The 17,515-nt window shown below is 41.1% G+C and overlaps 1 protein-coding gene and 1 long non-coding RNA gene across 2 annotated transcripts in view; one reads left to right on the forward strand and one right to left on the reverse strand.

Moving 5' to 3' along the window:
* The window catches only part of lrch2 (leucine-rich repeats and calponin homology (CH) domain containing 2), a 14,833-nt gene extending 776 nt beyond the window's left edge, over positions 1-14,057 (forward strand). The window contains exons 2-21 of the mRNA XM_019873285.1: positions 4,865-5,009; positions 5,575-5,701; positions 5,793-5,898; positions 6,155-6,291; positions 6,384-6,514; positions 6,614-6,701; positions 7,112-7,208; positions 7,347-7,444; positions 7,525-7,592; positions 7,979-8,086; positions 8,272-8,340; positions 8,944-9,003; positions 9,331-9,379; positions 9,463-9,603; positions 9,966-10,016; positions 10,095-10,158; positions 10,771-10,883; positions 11,312-11,449; positions 11,546-11,623; positions 12,276-14,057. Of these exons, the coding sequence (XP_019728844.1) occupies positions 4,865-5,009; positions 5,575-5,701; positions 5,793-5,898; positions 6,155-6,291; positions 6,384-6,514; positions 6,614-6,701; positions 7,112-7,208; positions 7,347-7,444; positions 7,525-7,592; positions 7,979-8,086; positions 8,272-8,340; positions 8,944-9,003; positions 9,331-9,379; positions 9,463-9,603; positions 9,966-10,016; positions 10,095-10,158; positions 10,771-10,883; positions 11,312-11,449; positions 11,546-11,623; positions 12,276-12,395 (1,988 nt within the window). The 3' untranslated portion in view covers positions 12,396-14,057. The remainder of the gene's footprint in view (positions 1-4,864; positions 5,010-5,574; positions 5,702-5,792; positions 5,899-6,154; positions 6,292-6,383; positions 6,515-6,613; positions 6,702-7,111; positions 7,209-7,346; positions 7,445-7,524; positions 7,593-7,978; positions 8,087-8,271; positions 8,341-8,943; positions 9,004-9,330; positions 9,380-9,462; positions 9,604-9,965; positions 10,017-10,094; positions 10,159-10,770; positions 10,884-11,311; positions 11,450-11,545; positions 11,624-12,275) is intronic.
* Positions 6,256-10,764, reverse strand: LOC109517860 (uncharacterized). The gene is made up of 6 exons (XR_002168622.1): positions 10,398-10,764; positions 9,399-9,541; positions 8,912-9,051; positions 6,604-6,686; positions 6,420-6,522; positions 6,256-6,344 (listed from the first exon to the last, which is right to left on the reverse strand). It is a non-coding gene; the product is annotated as an uncharacterized LOC109517860 (long non-coding RNA).
* Positions 14,058-17,515: the final 3,458 nt, after the last annotated feature.

Below are 17,515 nucleotides of genomic sequence, written 5' to 3' on the forward strand. Positions count from 1 at the left end.
ATACATGAATGAGACGTCGGCAGGCGCACCCAAATCAGCCACTGCGCATGTAGTGCATTGGAGGAGAATATGAATGAAACATTTCCAATAGATTCTGGGATTTAATTTTAGTGCGGTGCATTTTTTTGGTCGCATGCGGACAAAAGATCGTCCTTGCAGCCTCACCCTTCTTTACATGCGTGCGTGCGCGATGCTTAAAAGAGCACGCAGAAAGGAGGAAGATACACTAGTCTCGGTTCCTACCTCTTATTTCTATTTTATATGCAGCCGTTTGGTTTGTTAATATTAGCTCTTGCATACAGGAAATTTCTACCGGGCTTTTAGAAGATGCACATGAAGGCACACAATTGTTATAATTCAATGAGATTCCAAGGAATCTGATCTCGCAGGCAGCCTGATCAGTCAGTTATTATTCATTCTGTCAGCATCTTAAGTCATTATACTTGCCACTTAGAGGGTTCATGTCTGCTAATGATAGTTTTCTTCTCTGATATGTCCATATACCATATGGTGTTACACTTTGTCATGTATATCTCAAAGCACAGGATGGTGATTGATTGGAGGTGAGCACCCCGGGGAATGAAATGTGGTCAAATTGTTTCATATCCACAACAGCTTTGCTACGAATGTTTACCCTTTACGATGGACAATGCAAGGCAAGCTACAGTAGTTTCCAAACTTAAGCATAGTGGATGGCCGGGGCAAGCATATGATGCAGAACGATTATAGTGTTTGATTTTTTTAAATTCTAATTTGTTTGTATTTCATTAATTATATTTTTTATCAGTTAGTTTTAGCTAGTATTTTGAGCATGTTTGTTAATTTTTATTGATTTCGAAAATTCTTTTTTTTTTTTAGTTTTAGTATTAGGTTGTTTTTTTAATATATATATGGAGTATTTGTGAAGTGTAAGATAAAAAGGTCACTATGTACTGTGTGATAAAGTAAACTGCAATTCGACTTGATTCTGTACAGATGTATGTCAAAACTGAATCCATCTAAAATGAACCCCAAAAACTAATGTATGAGATTAATAGACAAAAACAAAAACGAGACATTTTCGATTTTAGTATTGTATGTTGTAGTTTCAGCCAGTTTTGTAAACGTAACATTTAGTTTCAATTAGTTTTTTTGAATTTAAGTATTTAAATTTTTACTTTATTTCACTGGCAAAGATGTTTTTCACTTTTAGCTTTAATTTCATTAGTTTTCTTAACTCGGTATGATGTTCCCCAAATAAACTTTGTTGACTTGATCCAAATTAACTTTCTACTGCAATCGCGAAACGAAAACAGCTTGTCTATGCTGCCGGCAGCCATTGTTTTTGCAGGTGAGCTTTGAAGGCTGAATGAAAGGCGAGGTTTTGTGTTGTTGCTGTTTGTACTCAGGGTCTGGCTAAGTGCGGGTCATCTGACTAATGAGCGGTGTTGTGCAAAGAAAGCAAGGGAGTCTCCTCGCACAAGGGTGTCTGTTTGCAGTGCGCCACTGGCACTTTGTCTCCACTCGGTTTGTTTTCTCATGGGAAAGAGCTGCGGGCTGAGGGCCTGACTGGAGAAGGCTTGGTTAATAACCTGGGCAGATGTTCAGGTTCATATGTCAGCGTTAGCTCACTCTACAGAGGACCCGCATCACCCTGCTAGACGGTGTGAGGTATTTGCACTGTTTGCAAGTCGCAGCATGTGGAATTCTCTTGAAATGTTCATTTGTGGAACTGAGTCGAGTAGTGACTCTCAACTGGTGGTTAGGACACAAAAGTGGGTCGCTAAGACATTTGGAATGGCGGCAATAAGAAAGAAGCAATGCTCTAAAGTGGGCCAGAATTTGAGATTTGGCCAATCGAACTTCTTCTTGACTTAAAGAATTGGTGTTATGGCTTTTAAAAAAGGGCTCAGGCTTGTATTTAACAATTTAACACACCTCCTCAAAGTGCACAAGGTCACAGACAAGATAAAGTTTAATCTTTGTTTGTAGGTCACTCTGGCTGGATAAAAAAAAAAAAGGTAAGCTGTGAAATACTTGCAAAATGTAAACATTCCGGCCCCAGAAATCGTATTGTATCGTTACTATTCGTCATTATCACGTGTTTTTTTTTTCCCTGCCTGACCTTCTACTTGAGTTTTGCAAAATGGCTTTTCTACCAGCAAGGCTTAAAATGTGTTTCTCCAGTTGATTTCCATGCTCAGGCACAATGAATAAAAGTACTTTCATGGCTTGAGTGTGACCAGCAAAGCTCTTCTAAGTCATGTGTTGTCACATTCTTGTGCTTGCTTCTCCAAGATGCCTCACTGAGGACCGACAGCCCTCAAACACACTTGAATTTAATTATCAACCTGTGTCAATTCTGTGCTCGTCATAATAGTCCAAGCACAATGCAGGGTGATTCACGGAGAAAAAACAAAAATGACAGGCTGCATAAAAACAACCGGTTCTAACTATATTTGGCATGGTCGCAGCCACGTGACTGTAGCTTGACAATCTCTATTCCTGCGCAGTGATTTTCCGGCCCGGGGCTCTTTCATGATGTGCTCGCGCATGTTGAGACACGACATAGTTGTCCAAGCAAAAAAAAAAAACCGGGGCTGTTTCATGATGTGCTCGCGCATGTTGAGACAAGACATAGTTGTCCGAGCAAAAAAACAAGGCCATATCACTTTAATGATGTCACACTACAGTAATCACTCGTTGGACTTAATCTGTCATTAAAGCATGTAGTTACGGTTTATGTAACAGTGAAAACATTTTCCACTACATTAGTACCACAACACCGTGTTCATTTATTTGACACCGCCTATTGTGTGTTTGCCGTAAGACGACATAATTGGCGCTCCCTTATTTTTCCCGTCTCTGCAGTCATTTAATATTAATGTGGCCAACATTTCACGCAATGAGGTCAACATAGGCAAAACTCTGCACTGTGATCAAGAAACACGAGCTTTGCGCGGCTTTCAACACTTGGTTTTCATTCCGCTTATTTAAGTACACGTGAATAATGGAATCTAATCAAAATACTGGAGCTTTATGTTGTTCAAATAGATAGTCATTTTCAATGGAGTCACTCAGTTTTGAAATTATTGCAGAATAATGAAACTGTGCGGTCTTATAAGTTGACTGTAGTTAAAACTGCTCTGCTAACTACTCCTGACTGTGATAATTAGTTAAATGATACTAACATTGACATTTTTACATGTTTTTTCTTTCCTGCCCACAACTTAGCGGATGTCAATGAACTGTAACACGGCTCCTTTATGTTAATGACATCTTGAATGTTTAAAGGGTTACTTCCTGTGTTAAATCCTTGCGAGAGCGACAGCAGTGAGAGAAGCAGCGCTCAGCAGGATGTCTATTTTAGAGTTTGCTGTGTCATTGGCAGAAGGAGCCAGACATCATCTGCACCTCCGGCACAAATGAATGGATTGCCGATTTGGCCTGGAGGTGTGGCAAGAGTGGACTCTTGCTGGGAGCGTCTGCCAGGCAGCAGGTGGAAGAACAAGGCCCACTGTGGGCTGCAGATGGCGTGTGGTCTTGGTTGGAGGAGGGAAACGGGAGGTGGACACGCCTGTGCGCCACCCCCACCAAACCTCCGGTGGTGCGAAGAATCCCCAGCTGTGAGGCTTCTCGGGAGGGGCCGGGGGTCCCCAAATGCAGCTGCGTAACATTATTAAGCTTTAAGCATTTACAGTACTGTTAATGGAAGGTGCTTGCACCCTTTGACCGCAGCTTTGGTCTTCTCAAGGTGATAATTGGTGTTTCCTTTAACCCCCATAGGCCGATTTCCTGCGGACTGACAAAGTGTCTCATATGGTCTTCTCACATCTGCTTTCTGGATTCTTCCTGGCCTCTGCTATTGAACGTCATGTGGATGAAGCTCAATATTTAATAGCCGCATCATGGTAGCTAGAAGAAAATTTCACGTGTTACCTTATTGGATGAAGGAGCAATGATGTTGACTGATACAATATGTTTATCTGTGGCTCTACATTTTGTCACGGTTTGGCATCAGCTCATTTGCACAATCAATAGGTGTCCAAACTAGGTCGGCTCCACATACGATAAATCGCTCGCCTATGTCCCCATTGATTTGAAAAGACAACGCTTATCTTTGCTGAGTTATGGAGAAAGCGAAAGCGAGGAAGAGAGGGCGAGAGCTGCAGATATTGTGGACATGAAAATATTTTTTCAACGGTCCATAAATGTTCTCAACTCTGGTTGTTGACGTCTGCAGGATTCTTTGTAATCTATATATAGTTGGGTCAAACGTGATTTGAGCAGTTTTTTCGAGACGGTCACGCTGCGTAATATTTGTGATGACATTTTGTGGATTTTGTGCAGAGAATGGCAGAACAATCATTTTAATTACAAAATCCATATTTTCAAACAATTTGAATGGTTGGAATATCTCATTAGTACACTGCCGTGCGACTTCTTTAAGGCATTAATGTCCCTCCCAGTGGGATCAATAAAAGGAATTGTAAATTCATCCATGCAGTACGACGAAGATTGATGTAATTTTAGACCGCAGTGTTCAATGATGACATGTTCCCCACTCACTATGTTGTATTGATCTGTCTGCCTAGTAGTCAATGGTTTTTGCCTACGACAGAGACAATGCCTGTATGTTCTCAGTAAACATTATGGACAAAAGTAGTTGACCAAGACATTTTGGACAATTCCAACTTTTTGCCAGCATTGGTGTTGCTCTGAGATCAATAAAACGCCAACATTTGGAACTTCTTCAGATGACCATAATGTTGAGCATCTTCCCAGAATAGTGAAGGCAAAGGGCGGGACAAATTTTCTTTTCTTCCATTTTCAAGATGCCATATTTTTTTTTTGTTTCTAAAGCGTGTTTTGTGTTTGTCGGCAGATCTGTCCAAGAATCGTCTTTCTGAGGTCCCTCCAGAAGTTTGTCTCTTTGCCCCACTGGAGTCGCTCAACCTCTACCACAATTGTATCAAGTGCATCCCAGAAGCCATCATTAACTTGCAGATACTGACGTATCTTGACATCAGGTGATCATGCCACACTTCTGGCCCCTGGTCCTTATTATCCAGAGATACAAAGTACAATTATGACGTGTGCGTGTGTGTTTCAAATACCTGTTCCATTTTTACTGCGAAACATTGTACTTGAATATGTAAGTGTTATTTGCTCTCCATTTTTTCCCCCCTCTCCAGTCGGGCGGGACAATTTTTCTATTCTTCCATTTTCAAGATGCCATATTTTTTTTTTTTTGTTTCTAAAGCGTGTTTTGTTTTTGTCGGCAGATCTGTCCAAGAATCGTCTTTCTGAGGTCCCTCCAGAAGTTTGTCTCTTTGCCCCACTGGAGTCGCTCAACCTCTACCACAATTGTATCAAGTGCATCCCAGAAGCCATCATTAACTTGCAGATACTGACGTATCTTGACATCAGGTGATCATGCCACACTTCTGGCCCCTGGTCCTTATTATCCAGAGATACAAAGTACAATTATGACGTGTGCGTGTGTGTTTCAAATACCTGTTCCATTTTTACTGCGAAACATTGTACTTGAATATGTAAGTGTTATTTGCTCTCCATTTTTTCCCCCCTCTCCAGTCGAAACCTCATATCCGTTTTGCCCAAACACTTGTTCAACCTTCCACTCAAAGTTCTGCTTGTGGGCAACAACAAGCTGGTGTCCATCCCCGAAGAGATCGGCAAAGCCAAAGAACTGATGGAACTTGTAAGCAGCTTTTCTCTCCCCATGCTTAAACAAGCTACGCATACAGCATGCCACGCTTGTTGGATGTTTTCAATCTCTCTCCCCATTACAGGATGTGAGCTGTAATGAGATCCAGGCGCTGCCAGCCCAGATCGGGCGTCTCCATGCCTTACGAGAACTCAACATTAGGAAGAACTGTCTGCAGATTCTTCCGGAAGGTCAGAGTGAAACCCTGACATGAACCTGACCCTATGTTGCACTAACTCATTTTTCTTTCGGTGTAAATGGTTGATGGATGAATCATTTAGAATATTTCCGAAAGGTCTCTCTCTATTAGATAGACCCGAATGTAATGTCACCGTATATTGTATGTGCATATATTGTATATAATGTAGAATTGTTGGTATTAATAATGACTTACCCAGTGAGCAACAACAGCTCTTTGTGACACACGTACGTCCAATTTGCCGACAGAGCTGTCTGATCTCCCTCTCATTCGACTTGACTTCTCCTGCAATAAGATCACAGAGATCCCAGCAACCTACAGGAAACTCAGGCAACTGCAGCACATTATCCTCGATAACAATCCTATGCAGTCTCCTCCAGCACAGGTGAGTTCCAAGGCTTGGGCGCAAGCAATACAGATCTGGCACGATTGCGCCATCTGGTGGAGAAAGCAACACATCTCTCGTCAACGTTTCAGATTTGCCTCAAGGGAAAAGTGCACATATTCAAGTACCTAAATATTCAAGCGTGCAGGTCGGACAAAAAGCCAGACGCCCTGGACCTGCCGTCCCTCGGCAAACGCTGTCTTCCACAGCCGCTCACAGATAGGTATGCCTCTGCCAAAGTGATGTTTGATCCACCAATTGTTGTGTTGTAGTTCTCACAAGTTCGAGTGCCATACCGACTCGTGTTCTTACCTGTGTGCAGCATGGAAGATTTTTATCCCAGTAAGAACCACGGGCCTGATTCGGGAATTGGGAGTGACAATGGTGACAAGAGGCTGTCAACAACAGAGGTCAGACATCAAGTAAATAAAAAGAGTGGACCCTAACCTATAAACTAATGTCCACATACACGTTTTGTAATTTTTAATAGATGTTGATAATTGATGACTTAATTACAATTAAATCAATTATAAATTCTAATATTAAAACCTGAAATGAAATTGTTGAACTAAACAAGTGTACCCATTCATTTAAACTTTTTTTTTTTTGGGACCCATCTCTGAATGACGTTTCCATTCAGCCTTTTTTAAGAATCAAATGTGACCCCTTTGAGCCTAAAAGCTTTCCCTCCTCCAGACTAGGGGAACTGATCACAGAATGGAGGCCAAAGTGTGCCACATATGACTTTGAATCAATCTTTGTGTTTAAAATGTCATTGAAGCGAATGTAGACTGACAGAGCATCTCTTTGCTTCACGCAGCCTTCGGACGACGACACCGTCAGCCTCCACTCTCAGGTGTCTGAGACGGCCCGCGCCGATGCCCTCTCAATCCTTTCCAAAATGGACTCTTGCAAAGGTTACCAACAATAAGTATCCGATTACCCCTTTGAACGCAGTAACGGAAGCGAGGGGGATGAATTGAATGAAGTGCCTAGACGTATATACATAAGCGAGCGTTAATGTGATCATCGCGGATGCTTCCTCCCTCTATCAGATCAGGATCTGTATGACTTTATAGAACCCAACCCGGATGAGGATCCTGCTCTGTCAGAGTGTGATGGACAGCAGAATTGTCATGTGTCGTGTATTAAGGTAAGGAGCTATCTTCTCGTCGTCTCTTCCGAGCTCGGACTGAGAAATGACAGAAATGTTTCTTCCATTGTGTATTTCAGGAATTGGAAAAGGTTCTTAACTTGTCTCACCAAAGCAAAGACAAGGAGAGCTGGAAAGAGGAGTCGGGGTAAGATTCTATTTCTATACATATATACACAAAAATAATAATTAACTCATTCACTCCCAAAGACGTTTTGAAACGTCTTTTCAGACAAGAAAATTAAGTGTGCTGCATTATACTGGGAGCTGTTTCTGATATTTTCTAACGCCTTGCAACTAAATGAGGAAACTAGAACATCATGAACATATCTCAGTTTGTGGGCTGGTAATGCAACTTTTGAAGGCCTGCCGTGGTGTGAGACTGTCTCACTCTTATTTCATGCTCATATCTATTCTACTAATAAAAAGACAAGAGGAATGTAATAACGGGAGTTGGGTCGATGATGACTGTCGCGGGGAATACCTTCGTACACGTGAAGCTGTACTAGGCCTACGCTCCTGTCCGCCTCGCAGCTCCGACAAGGAGCAGCTACTGGAGGAGGAGGAGGATGACGAACTGAAGGAGGTGCTGGATCTGAGGAAAATCGCCGTCCAGCTTTTGCAGCAGGAGCAGCAGAACAGGTGCGCGGCTCCTCCGCTTGACTTATCGCCGTGCATCGCGAACGCGGCTCGAGCACATTTTCACGGCTGTCCTCTCTTAGCGCTAACAATCTTATCGGCTTCACGTCGCTTGGCATCGGTTCGCCCTTCATCCTGTTTTCTCCTTTTCTTTCCGTCGCGGTGGCCGTGTGATGTATTGCTTCTAGACGACGCTCCTTAATTTGCCGAGCGGAAAGTCTGATCCATCGGCGCAGAGTGACTGGTCGAGCTCACAGGTAGAGAAAGAGGCTTTTCTTTACAACCGTTTCCCCTGTCGGTATGTCTACGTGCACGAGTGAATGGACGCCAGTGTTCCTCCAGAAAAATGTGTCAATTACTACTTTGTCTAGCAGCCTTTTCCTATTTAGCATTTTTTACTTCATTGACACATTTTTTTTTCCAATACATCTATCGGAAACAACTCTTTATCTTACACTTAATGACATTGCTAACTTTCACCACTTGCAATAGTGATCCAGATATTTCTCTGCATCATCCTGCATCTTGTACAAACGTGGTACAAACACAACAGGAAGCTTGCAGCGTGCTGCTTTTAGCTGTCAAGTCTGCTAGCAATCAGCTGATGGCCACTGCAAGCTGCTCCTCCATGCGCATACCACAATTACGGGACTTGCCCCTTTAAATTACACTCATCGGTTATTCCTAGACATCCTCGGGTCTCTCGCAAGGCGCTTTGGCTATTTTTTCAAGAAAATTCTTATTGTTCTGAATAACTTGAATTGGATGTTTACATTGTGCCATACAATCGTTAACCTTACCCAGGAAAACTGCCAGGTTATGATTTACCTTTATCGTACGTGACTGTCTTGTGTCTGCAGATTCCTAAGTCACTCTGGGAGCTCCAGCAGCAAAGCCAGGCCTCCTCCTCAAATCCGCAGGTGCGTTGCTGTGCCACATGCTTCCTGTTCTGCACGCACTCAGCAGTGCTGGTGGAATGGCAACGATGCCGCAGTTATTGATATGCACTTCCGGAATCAATTATGCAGTAGACCAAACTTTAAAAATTCTATCCGTGCCCAAATATAGTCAATATATGGAGTCAACTGTTAAATATGAAATGCCGTGGACTCGTGTGATACAGGTGCACAATCTGATAGCTGTATCAATTCATGACATTCAAAAAGGCAGAATTTGTCACCTCTTGTATTGCAAAATGGTGCATAAAAGCTGGATTTAAACATGATCGCTTCTCTGATTTATTATAGCGCTTCCCTGGATGAGGGACATAGTGGCGCATCGGTGCTAAGTGGACAGGTACGATCTACCTACGTACGTGTATTTCTTTTAGCTGTGTGTCTGTAGTCTGGAGGGAACCAATAATCTCCTTGTTTTCATAGCCTCCGTCATCCTGCTCCTTTGACAGCAGCCTGAAGATGGATCAGTCAGATTCCGAGTCCAAATGGCCAGAAGTGCCACCTGTTCTCAATCAAAATGAAGATCGCAAGAGAAACAAATATCTGAGAAAAGATTATCTCAAGGTGTGCGCGCACGCGCAGTTGTCTGCTTCTAACAGAGCTTTGCGGACAAAAACCAAACTGATGTGCTCCATTCTTCATCCAGCTCTTCCGATGTCGATTATCTCAAATTTTTTGACTGAATTCCAGTTATTTCTGGATTCTCAAAAATCTGTTTTCATCAAAAAAAAAAAAAACATTGACTGACGCTGACTTCTGCAAACTGATGTCCCACCCTTACGTGGAAATTGGTATGGCGTAATCTTGTTTATGATCCGATAGGGATGAAAGTTTTCTGGCGGTTCAGTTTTTCCAAAGAAGGTATTGATTGAACAAAGACAAACCGTTTTGTAATTAAAACCTTTATTTGCTTGCTATCTCGACAGTACAAATGCCAGAGCGCCCGAAAAAACTGCAGCGGGAATGATGACTGTGAGGTGCGTGCGTGTATGGGAAAGAGTCATCATCATTAATCCCGAATGATATCCTGCATGTGACATTTATTTTGTCTGCAGGAGAGTTTACGCAACTCGGAATTCAGCACCGCACTCACCGTGTTTGGACTCAAGCCAAGATCAGGTACGACCCGTGTACATGTAAATCCAAACGTTTACGTTATATAAGCATGCAAAAATATAAAACTACCCAGCCATATGTTCATACCTACCGGTGGGTTTATTTTTAGATTATCATAACTGTGTTACCATAATAATAACGTTATATCAATCCAATGTTTATTTGTTTGACATACATGACTTTTTGGGGAAAATCGTGTTTGCAGATAAATCCATAGAACGGTGATGTAATGATGAACTTACTTGGAAAACAGCAGTCTGTCGATTATTTTCTTCTGAAGTTAAACTGAAGCGCAGTTCTCTGGAAGCGAGGTGGTTTCTAGGGAAACAAACAAATCCCTCACCTCGCAGTTAATCACAGCGGAATCTCCTGGGGCACTCCCGGTTTCACTCTGGACACTGTTTACATTTGAAGGCACTTGATTTAAAACTCTTCAGTGCTATAAATCAGTCACGTTCAGCATCGTGTTCTTCACTGTTTCACAGAAATGTTTTTAACGTAACCCGTAGAGCTCATCTGAACTATTTTGCATGTACTTTGTGTTGGCATGTATTTATTTTTTTTTTCACTTCATTATCCGGAAGTCTTAACAGTTTTGCTTATTTTATATTCCAGCCTTCGCCAGAGGAAGTCATCAGGAGTTGAGCTCGACTGAGCCCAGCTTCACCATGAGGAGAAAGATGGAGCATTTAAGAGAGGAAATTGAGCAAATCGGAATCCTACGACAGGTTGTTTCCTACCATTTGTATAATTACGAGTATGATTTGACATGTATCCAAATTTTATGACACAGGCCAAAACAGTTTCAGGTTTACTCATAATACAGTATTTGTAGTCTGACCGTGCTGGCTTCTCAGCAAATGTCTCCTAAACTCAAATGAACTCCCGGCGTTGAGCAACATCCACTCCCAAAGGCTCTTGGGAGTTAGCGTTTGAGCAACGTTTTAAGCCTGTTCTCCTGAGAATTTATGTGGGTTTTGCTTTTAAAGCCTGTGGATTCCAAATTGGCTTGGCCTTTTCCATTACATAACCACTGCACCATCAATGACTCCACTGCAGACTACAATCAGAATATTAAACACGGTTGAATGAATACTTCTCTGCCAATAAAAAAAAGTCATCTTATCTTTGTTCCAAAAAACATGTTTAATTGCAGAACATCGAGTCCAGACTGAAAGTGTTGCTTCCAGACGATGTCGGAGCCGCTCTGATGGATGGCGTGGTCCTTTGTCATTTAGCCAATCACATTTGTCCTCGCTCTGTGGCCAGCATTCACGTACCTTCCCCTGCAGTGGTAGCGCACTTTGATTTAATGCAACTTTTAGTGTGAGGCAGCTCATAGGCGTCCGCGTTTTCGTGACGATCCTTTTTTTTTTTTGTGTCATCTCAGCCAAAGCTCAGCATGGCTAAATGCCGTCGAAATGTGGAGAACTTCCTGGATGCCTGTAAAAAAATGGGAGTTCCCCAGGTAAGCCTCTACAAACTTCCCGTCCTTACTCATGCCATTTTTATTGAGCAATGGTTTAAGTAATACTGCCAAAATGTCCATCGTTACGTAATATGAAAAAAAAAAAAAAAAAAACCTTAATATCGCTGAAACTAATCCTGATACAACCTTAGTGACCCATTCAATCAGAATCAATTAAAATTTAGTTAATTTGGACAAAATAATGCATTGCAACCCTCTTGTCTTAAAAAAAAAAAAAAAAATGTGAATACCCAGAGAGCAACACAAACTACATATTCCAAAAAACAATTCTCGCACATAATGGTGCCCCCTTGTGAGGCCCGAACTCAAGACCCTTCAGAATATGAGACTGATTTCAAAAGGGGGTTTTTTTTTGGTAATTTTTCGTAGTAATGACCAAAATGCCCCATTGTTTGACTAGTGGCAATGGAGGGTAGTGCAGGCATTATTTCTCATGGCCACTCTAAATTAATTCTGCTCTTGATAGTCTCGTTGCACAAAACAGGATAACTCAAATATAACATTACTTTCACTTGGTGGAAAAAAATGTAATCAGTTCTTTCTTGACCAGAGTATCTGTACGTCTGTTTCCTGTCAAGAGTCTAACTTCCACTTGCAATTTTTTTGTTTTTGTTTTTTTCTGCGAATGCAGGACAAGCTGTGTCTGCCCCATCACATCCTGGAAGAACGTGGCCTGGTGAAGGTCAGCTTGACCGTGCAGGCCCTGCTGGATCTGCCCGCCATGAAGCCCACGCAACTATCGGCTGCTTGACATAAATCCGTCAGGCCCGAGACCACGCCCACTTTACCGGTGGGGGACCAGAGATCCCCGTCTTCCCGCCTCAATCGGAAGTCGAGGACCCGGAGGCTCTCGGCTTTGCTCGTGCCCGACAGAAACGGGAGAGAAGATAGTCAACGTTCTCCTGTCCCTGTGTATGATGTCACACACTTCCTGTTCATCACGGCTTTGACTTTGTATCCTCTTGCGACTTCCACCACTGGTACTGCTTGGACAAGACTGCGGCTCTTAAAAGAAGTCCTGCTGATCCCTCTCTTGATGCTGAGTGGTTAGCGAGCCTGCGTCAAGTGCCGGTCGTGACATGTAACTGACTCATTGATGAACGTGGCGTTAAATCCGGTTTGCGTTCTTTCAACTTTATACCGGTAACTTTTCTGCCAGTTTGAGCACTCTGCCGTTCCAAAACTTTGCCTTTCCAAATGCATGACGACCACGTTTTGTTGTTCCAAGTCATGGCATCGCAAACCTTCTGTAAACTAGTGTACAAATCCTCCGCTTGTCGATATGACCACTGTGATAACGCGTAGCCCACTGCGGTTCCAGAGCATTTCCTCCTGTTTTTATTTCAAGTCATGTATTTTTTACATTTTCTACCGTTTTATACTTTGCCACACACAGACACAAGAGAAGCTTTTTTTTCATCTTTGCTTTGGATGCTTTTACAGTGGAGCGATTCAAACACGCCGGGACGACTTCCACAAAGCACAACGTGCAGTTTCATGCTCAATCATGTCGGGGGAAAGCGGAAATGATTTTGGCATTTGTTGTCTCTTTGCCAATGTTTGAGGATTTTGTTTCGCGCATTTGTACTTTTGGCCCATATTCTGATCACGATGCAGTCTTGAATCGGTTATCACATCCTCAACCTCGTATTTTACTGGTGTGATTTATTTTTTTCCCACTTTTGAATTGTAACCATTATTTATTTATTTAATGATGATTTCTTTTTACTTGAAAATTATTTTGAGTCTTCTTCGTACTGCCATTGACAGGACTCACGGGTCTTTTCAAATAATCTCCTTTGAATAAAGGTCACAAAGTAATTAATGATATGGGTCTAGGATTAACCAAGTGCTGACTGAATTGCCCCCCTCTCCCCTTTCTTCCTTTTCATTTTTTGACTCTGAGTGACTGTTTTCAATTGTGACTTCATCACTTCCTTCCAAGGAACACATACTTCTTGTACTCAATTTTTTTTATAAACATGGTTGCAGTATTTCGGAAACCTTTTCTTTCAACTGCACTATATGGATAGGACATGGGAATGTGCTCAACTAGGAATATATTATCTGAGTCAACTTCAAGTGTAAACAGTGCCGGAAAACCAGAACATGACATTCTGTTACACTTGAAAGGAGTATTTTTTGCAGTTAACGGTAATCTGATGTGCTCGCATCCCATATCTGCTTCCCTTTTGGGTTTTTTTTTTTTTTTTTTTTTTTTAACATGACAGACAAACTGACTGAATTTCATTGAAGAAAGGCACATTTAGCACTATATATTTTTTATTTTTTTTTTAACTGTCAAAGAATACATTTATGTTGGCATCATGGAAACAGTCTGGTTGATCACGAGTGATGGTAGCAAGTTTTATAACCCTCATCTGCGTTATTTAAGACGAAAAAAAAAAAGAAATGAAACCAATACGTAAGCTACCTCTGCGGTCACATGATTTGACTTCCACACCTTACCCAACAGAACTGTTTTGTTCTCCTCCATGAGTTTACGATCACACAGATGATATGCAAATGTGCTGACACACACACACAAAAGCTGCTTGAGAGAGGGGGACGTGACTGCATAAATGTTTTAACATTCACCGTAACAGTCTGTTCTGCAAATTCCACGAGCTGGCCGGTCTGTCATGACTTGTCCATCATAAATCATATGCTGCTGATGAGTCATATGATTCATACCTTGCATAAGTGAACCAATCATAACCATGTGAGCACCTTTAAATGATGTCCATGACTCGAAATGACCAAAAATGGACCACACGGATACTTCCCGCTTTTTGTTTGAGCGACACAGTGAATGAAGGTGGAAAGAAATGTAGAACAATAATTGTCAAATTTCTTATGTTTGGGTCTCTCGTACTCACGTGCTCTCGCTCGTTCTCGTTTTCAAAAAGCAACACGCATCCGGTTAATGTCAGCCGAGGCATGCCCGCTAAGCTCCATACCAGCATCCTGTACGTTATTTAAGGCAAGGCCGTTTTATTTTTATTGCACATTTCAACCCAATGTCAACCAAAAGCACAACATTTAAAAGCATTTACAAGCAAACAGCTCAAGATATTTAAAGGCAAAAAGAACTAAAGTATTTTACAAGGAACTATTAAAAATAATGTACCTTGACAATAATGAAACACATTTACAAACAAAACGTTGAAAATGAATTTAAAAGCAAAGTAATCTAAAATTGCTGACAGATCTTAATCAAAGGCATCGTTTTTAACCTGGGTTTGAAAGCATCTATACTTTGGGCTGACTTCTGTTGGCAGCTTGTTCGACTTGCCTGCAGCATAACAACTACATGCTGCTTCACCGCGTTTGCTTTGACGTGTAACTGATTCTGGCGTCGCGGTTTTATTCAATTTTTTTCTCAAGTTTTATCCATGACATTCTTTTTCTGTGAATACTTCCACAACTGGCAAAAAGGCAGTGATATTTGATAGTGATATTTGGCTTCGGGGGGAAATTTCAGGATTAGTTTAAAATGCACTTTACAGGTGGAGTTAATTTGAGCTTCTCTAAACTTTTGAATGCACAGGTCCATTTGTTCTATGTTTCTGTGTACTTTTTGCAACTCGCTGTTCATGAGCTCAATGGCAAAATTCTCGCAAAAGGTTTTTTTTTTTTTAAATTTGTTGTCCAGGAATGGATCGATACATTTCCTCGTTCAATGAAAAATGATTACTTTCACATCACTCTTCATTATGCCGTTTTCCTGATTTCAAAATCATGAAAGCTAAGATGACAATTCATGGCCTTTCATGACCCAATCCAAGACAACGGTACAACCATGATGTCAAAGTGACATTAAGACACTGCCAGAAAACAAAAATTACACACAAACTTTTTTTCCCCTGTATTTTAAAGTAGGTCAAGTGCATGTGAAAATAATGAATGACCGAAGCTCTGTGCATATCATCTGTAATAATTTTCCCTCCAAGTTTCTAACAAAAAAAAAAAAAAATCAAAAAATTGTTATAAATAAATTCTTTGCAATTCATTCTCGCCTCCTGTTTTTCCCTCCATTCTACAAATTGTATGATTCAGTGTGGAACTGTCAAACATTTTGGAAAGGAATCCCAAAGTGTAGGGGTATTAAATGGTGCAACATATAAAGTGTGTCAGAAATCTAAAAGCATTTACAAACAGCTCAAGATATTTAAAAGCAAAAAGAACGAAAGTATTTTACAAGGAACTATTAAAAATAATGTACCTTGACAATAATGAAACACATTTACAAACAAAACGTTGAAAATGAATTTAAAAGCAAAGTAATCTAAAATTGCTGACAGATCTTAATCAAAGGCATCGTTTTTAACCTGGGTTTGAAAGCATCTATACTTTGGGCTGACTTCTGTTGGCAGCTTGTTCGACTTGCCTGCAGCATAACAACTACATGCTGCTTCACCGCGTTTGCTTTGACGTGTAACTGATTCTGGCGTCGCGGTTTTATTCAATTTTTTTCTCAAGTTTTATCCATGACATTCTTTTTCTGTGAATACTTCCACAACTGGCAAAAAGGCAGTGATATTTGGCTTCGGGGGGAAATTTCAGGATAAGTTTAAAATGCACTTTACAGGTGGAGTTAATTTGAGCTTCTCTAAACTTTTGAATGCACAGGTCCATTTGTTCTATGTTTCTGTGTACTTTTTGCAACTCGCTGTTCATGAGCTCAATGGCAAAATTCTCGCAAAAGGTTTTTTTTTTTTTAAATTTGTTGTCCAGGAATGGATCGATACATTTCCTCGTTCAATGAAAAATGATTACTTTCACATCACTCTTCATTATGCCGTTTTCCTGATTTCAAAATCATGAAAGCTAAGATGACAATTCATGGCCTTTCATGACCCAATCCAAGACAACGGTACAACCATGATGTCAAAGTGACATTAAGACACTGCCAGAAAACAAAAATTACACACAAACTTTTTTTCCCCTGTATTTTAAAGTAGGTCAAGTGCATGTGAAAATAATGAATGACCGAAGCTCTGTACATATCATCTGTAATAATTTTCCTTCCAAGTTTCTAACAAAAAAAAAAAAAAAAAAAATCAAAAAATGATTATAAATAAATTCTTTACAATTCATTCTCGCCTCCTGTTTTTCCCTCCATTCCACAAATTGTATGATTCAGTGTGGAACTGTCAAACATTTTGGAAAGGAATCCCAAAGTGTAGGGGTATTAAATGGTGCAACATATAAAGTGTGTCCCATCCTACTATGTGGGAATGAATATTATGTCATCAGTGACTTGTTCTGCAGAAATATGCAACTTTAGTTTGCTTCCGTTACATCGTTCATACTTGAATAATGACATTTTATTTGCAGTGGACCCCCCCGAGGAGATTAAAATCATAGATCCTGATCATCTTGGCCGTCTGGAGATTACATGGACTCTACCGGCGAGTTTACGTAAATTGAAAGACTGTCCTCAACTGTACAAGGTGGAATACTTCAACGCTTATTCGCAGAGATGGGACGTGAGTAGCACCTTTGCAACGCTCCTCATGCACGGAAGAACTGCTTCAATAACTCAGATACAAGCATAGTAACTGAGAATACGATTCCCTCCCAACCCCCAGATTATTCAGACCCCTCAGAGGACATACAGCGCTCAGTTTGATCTGATGAAGGAAATACGAGTTAGAGTGTACACCCTGCTGAGTGGACGCTGCACTAATAACACTTGGATCAAGAGTGGGAACTTCACGGAATTGGTGCAGAAACCTCCAAGCCTAGGTCAGTCAGCTGCAAAAAGCAGTGAGGAATGGTTTAGTTGATATTCCTTGATTTGGTACTGCTCAATTTCAACAGGTCGTCACGGTAATGCAGTCAAAGATTTCGGGTGCGTGTTTCATA

This window comes from Hippocampus comes, unplaced genomic scaffold (genome assembly GCF_001891065.2).
Source record: "Hippocampus comes isolate QL1 unplaced genomic scaffold, H_comes_QL1_v1.1 scaffold59, whole genome shotgun sequence".
Lineage (NCBI taxonomy): Eukaryota > Metazoa > Chordata > Actinopteri > Syngnathiformes > Syngnathidae > Hippocampus > Hippocampus comes.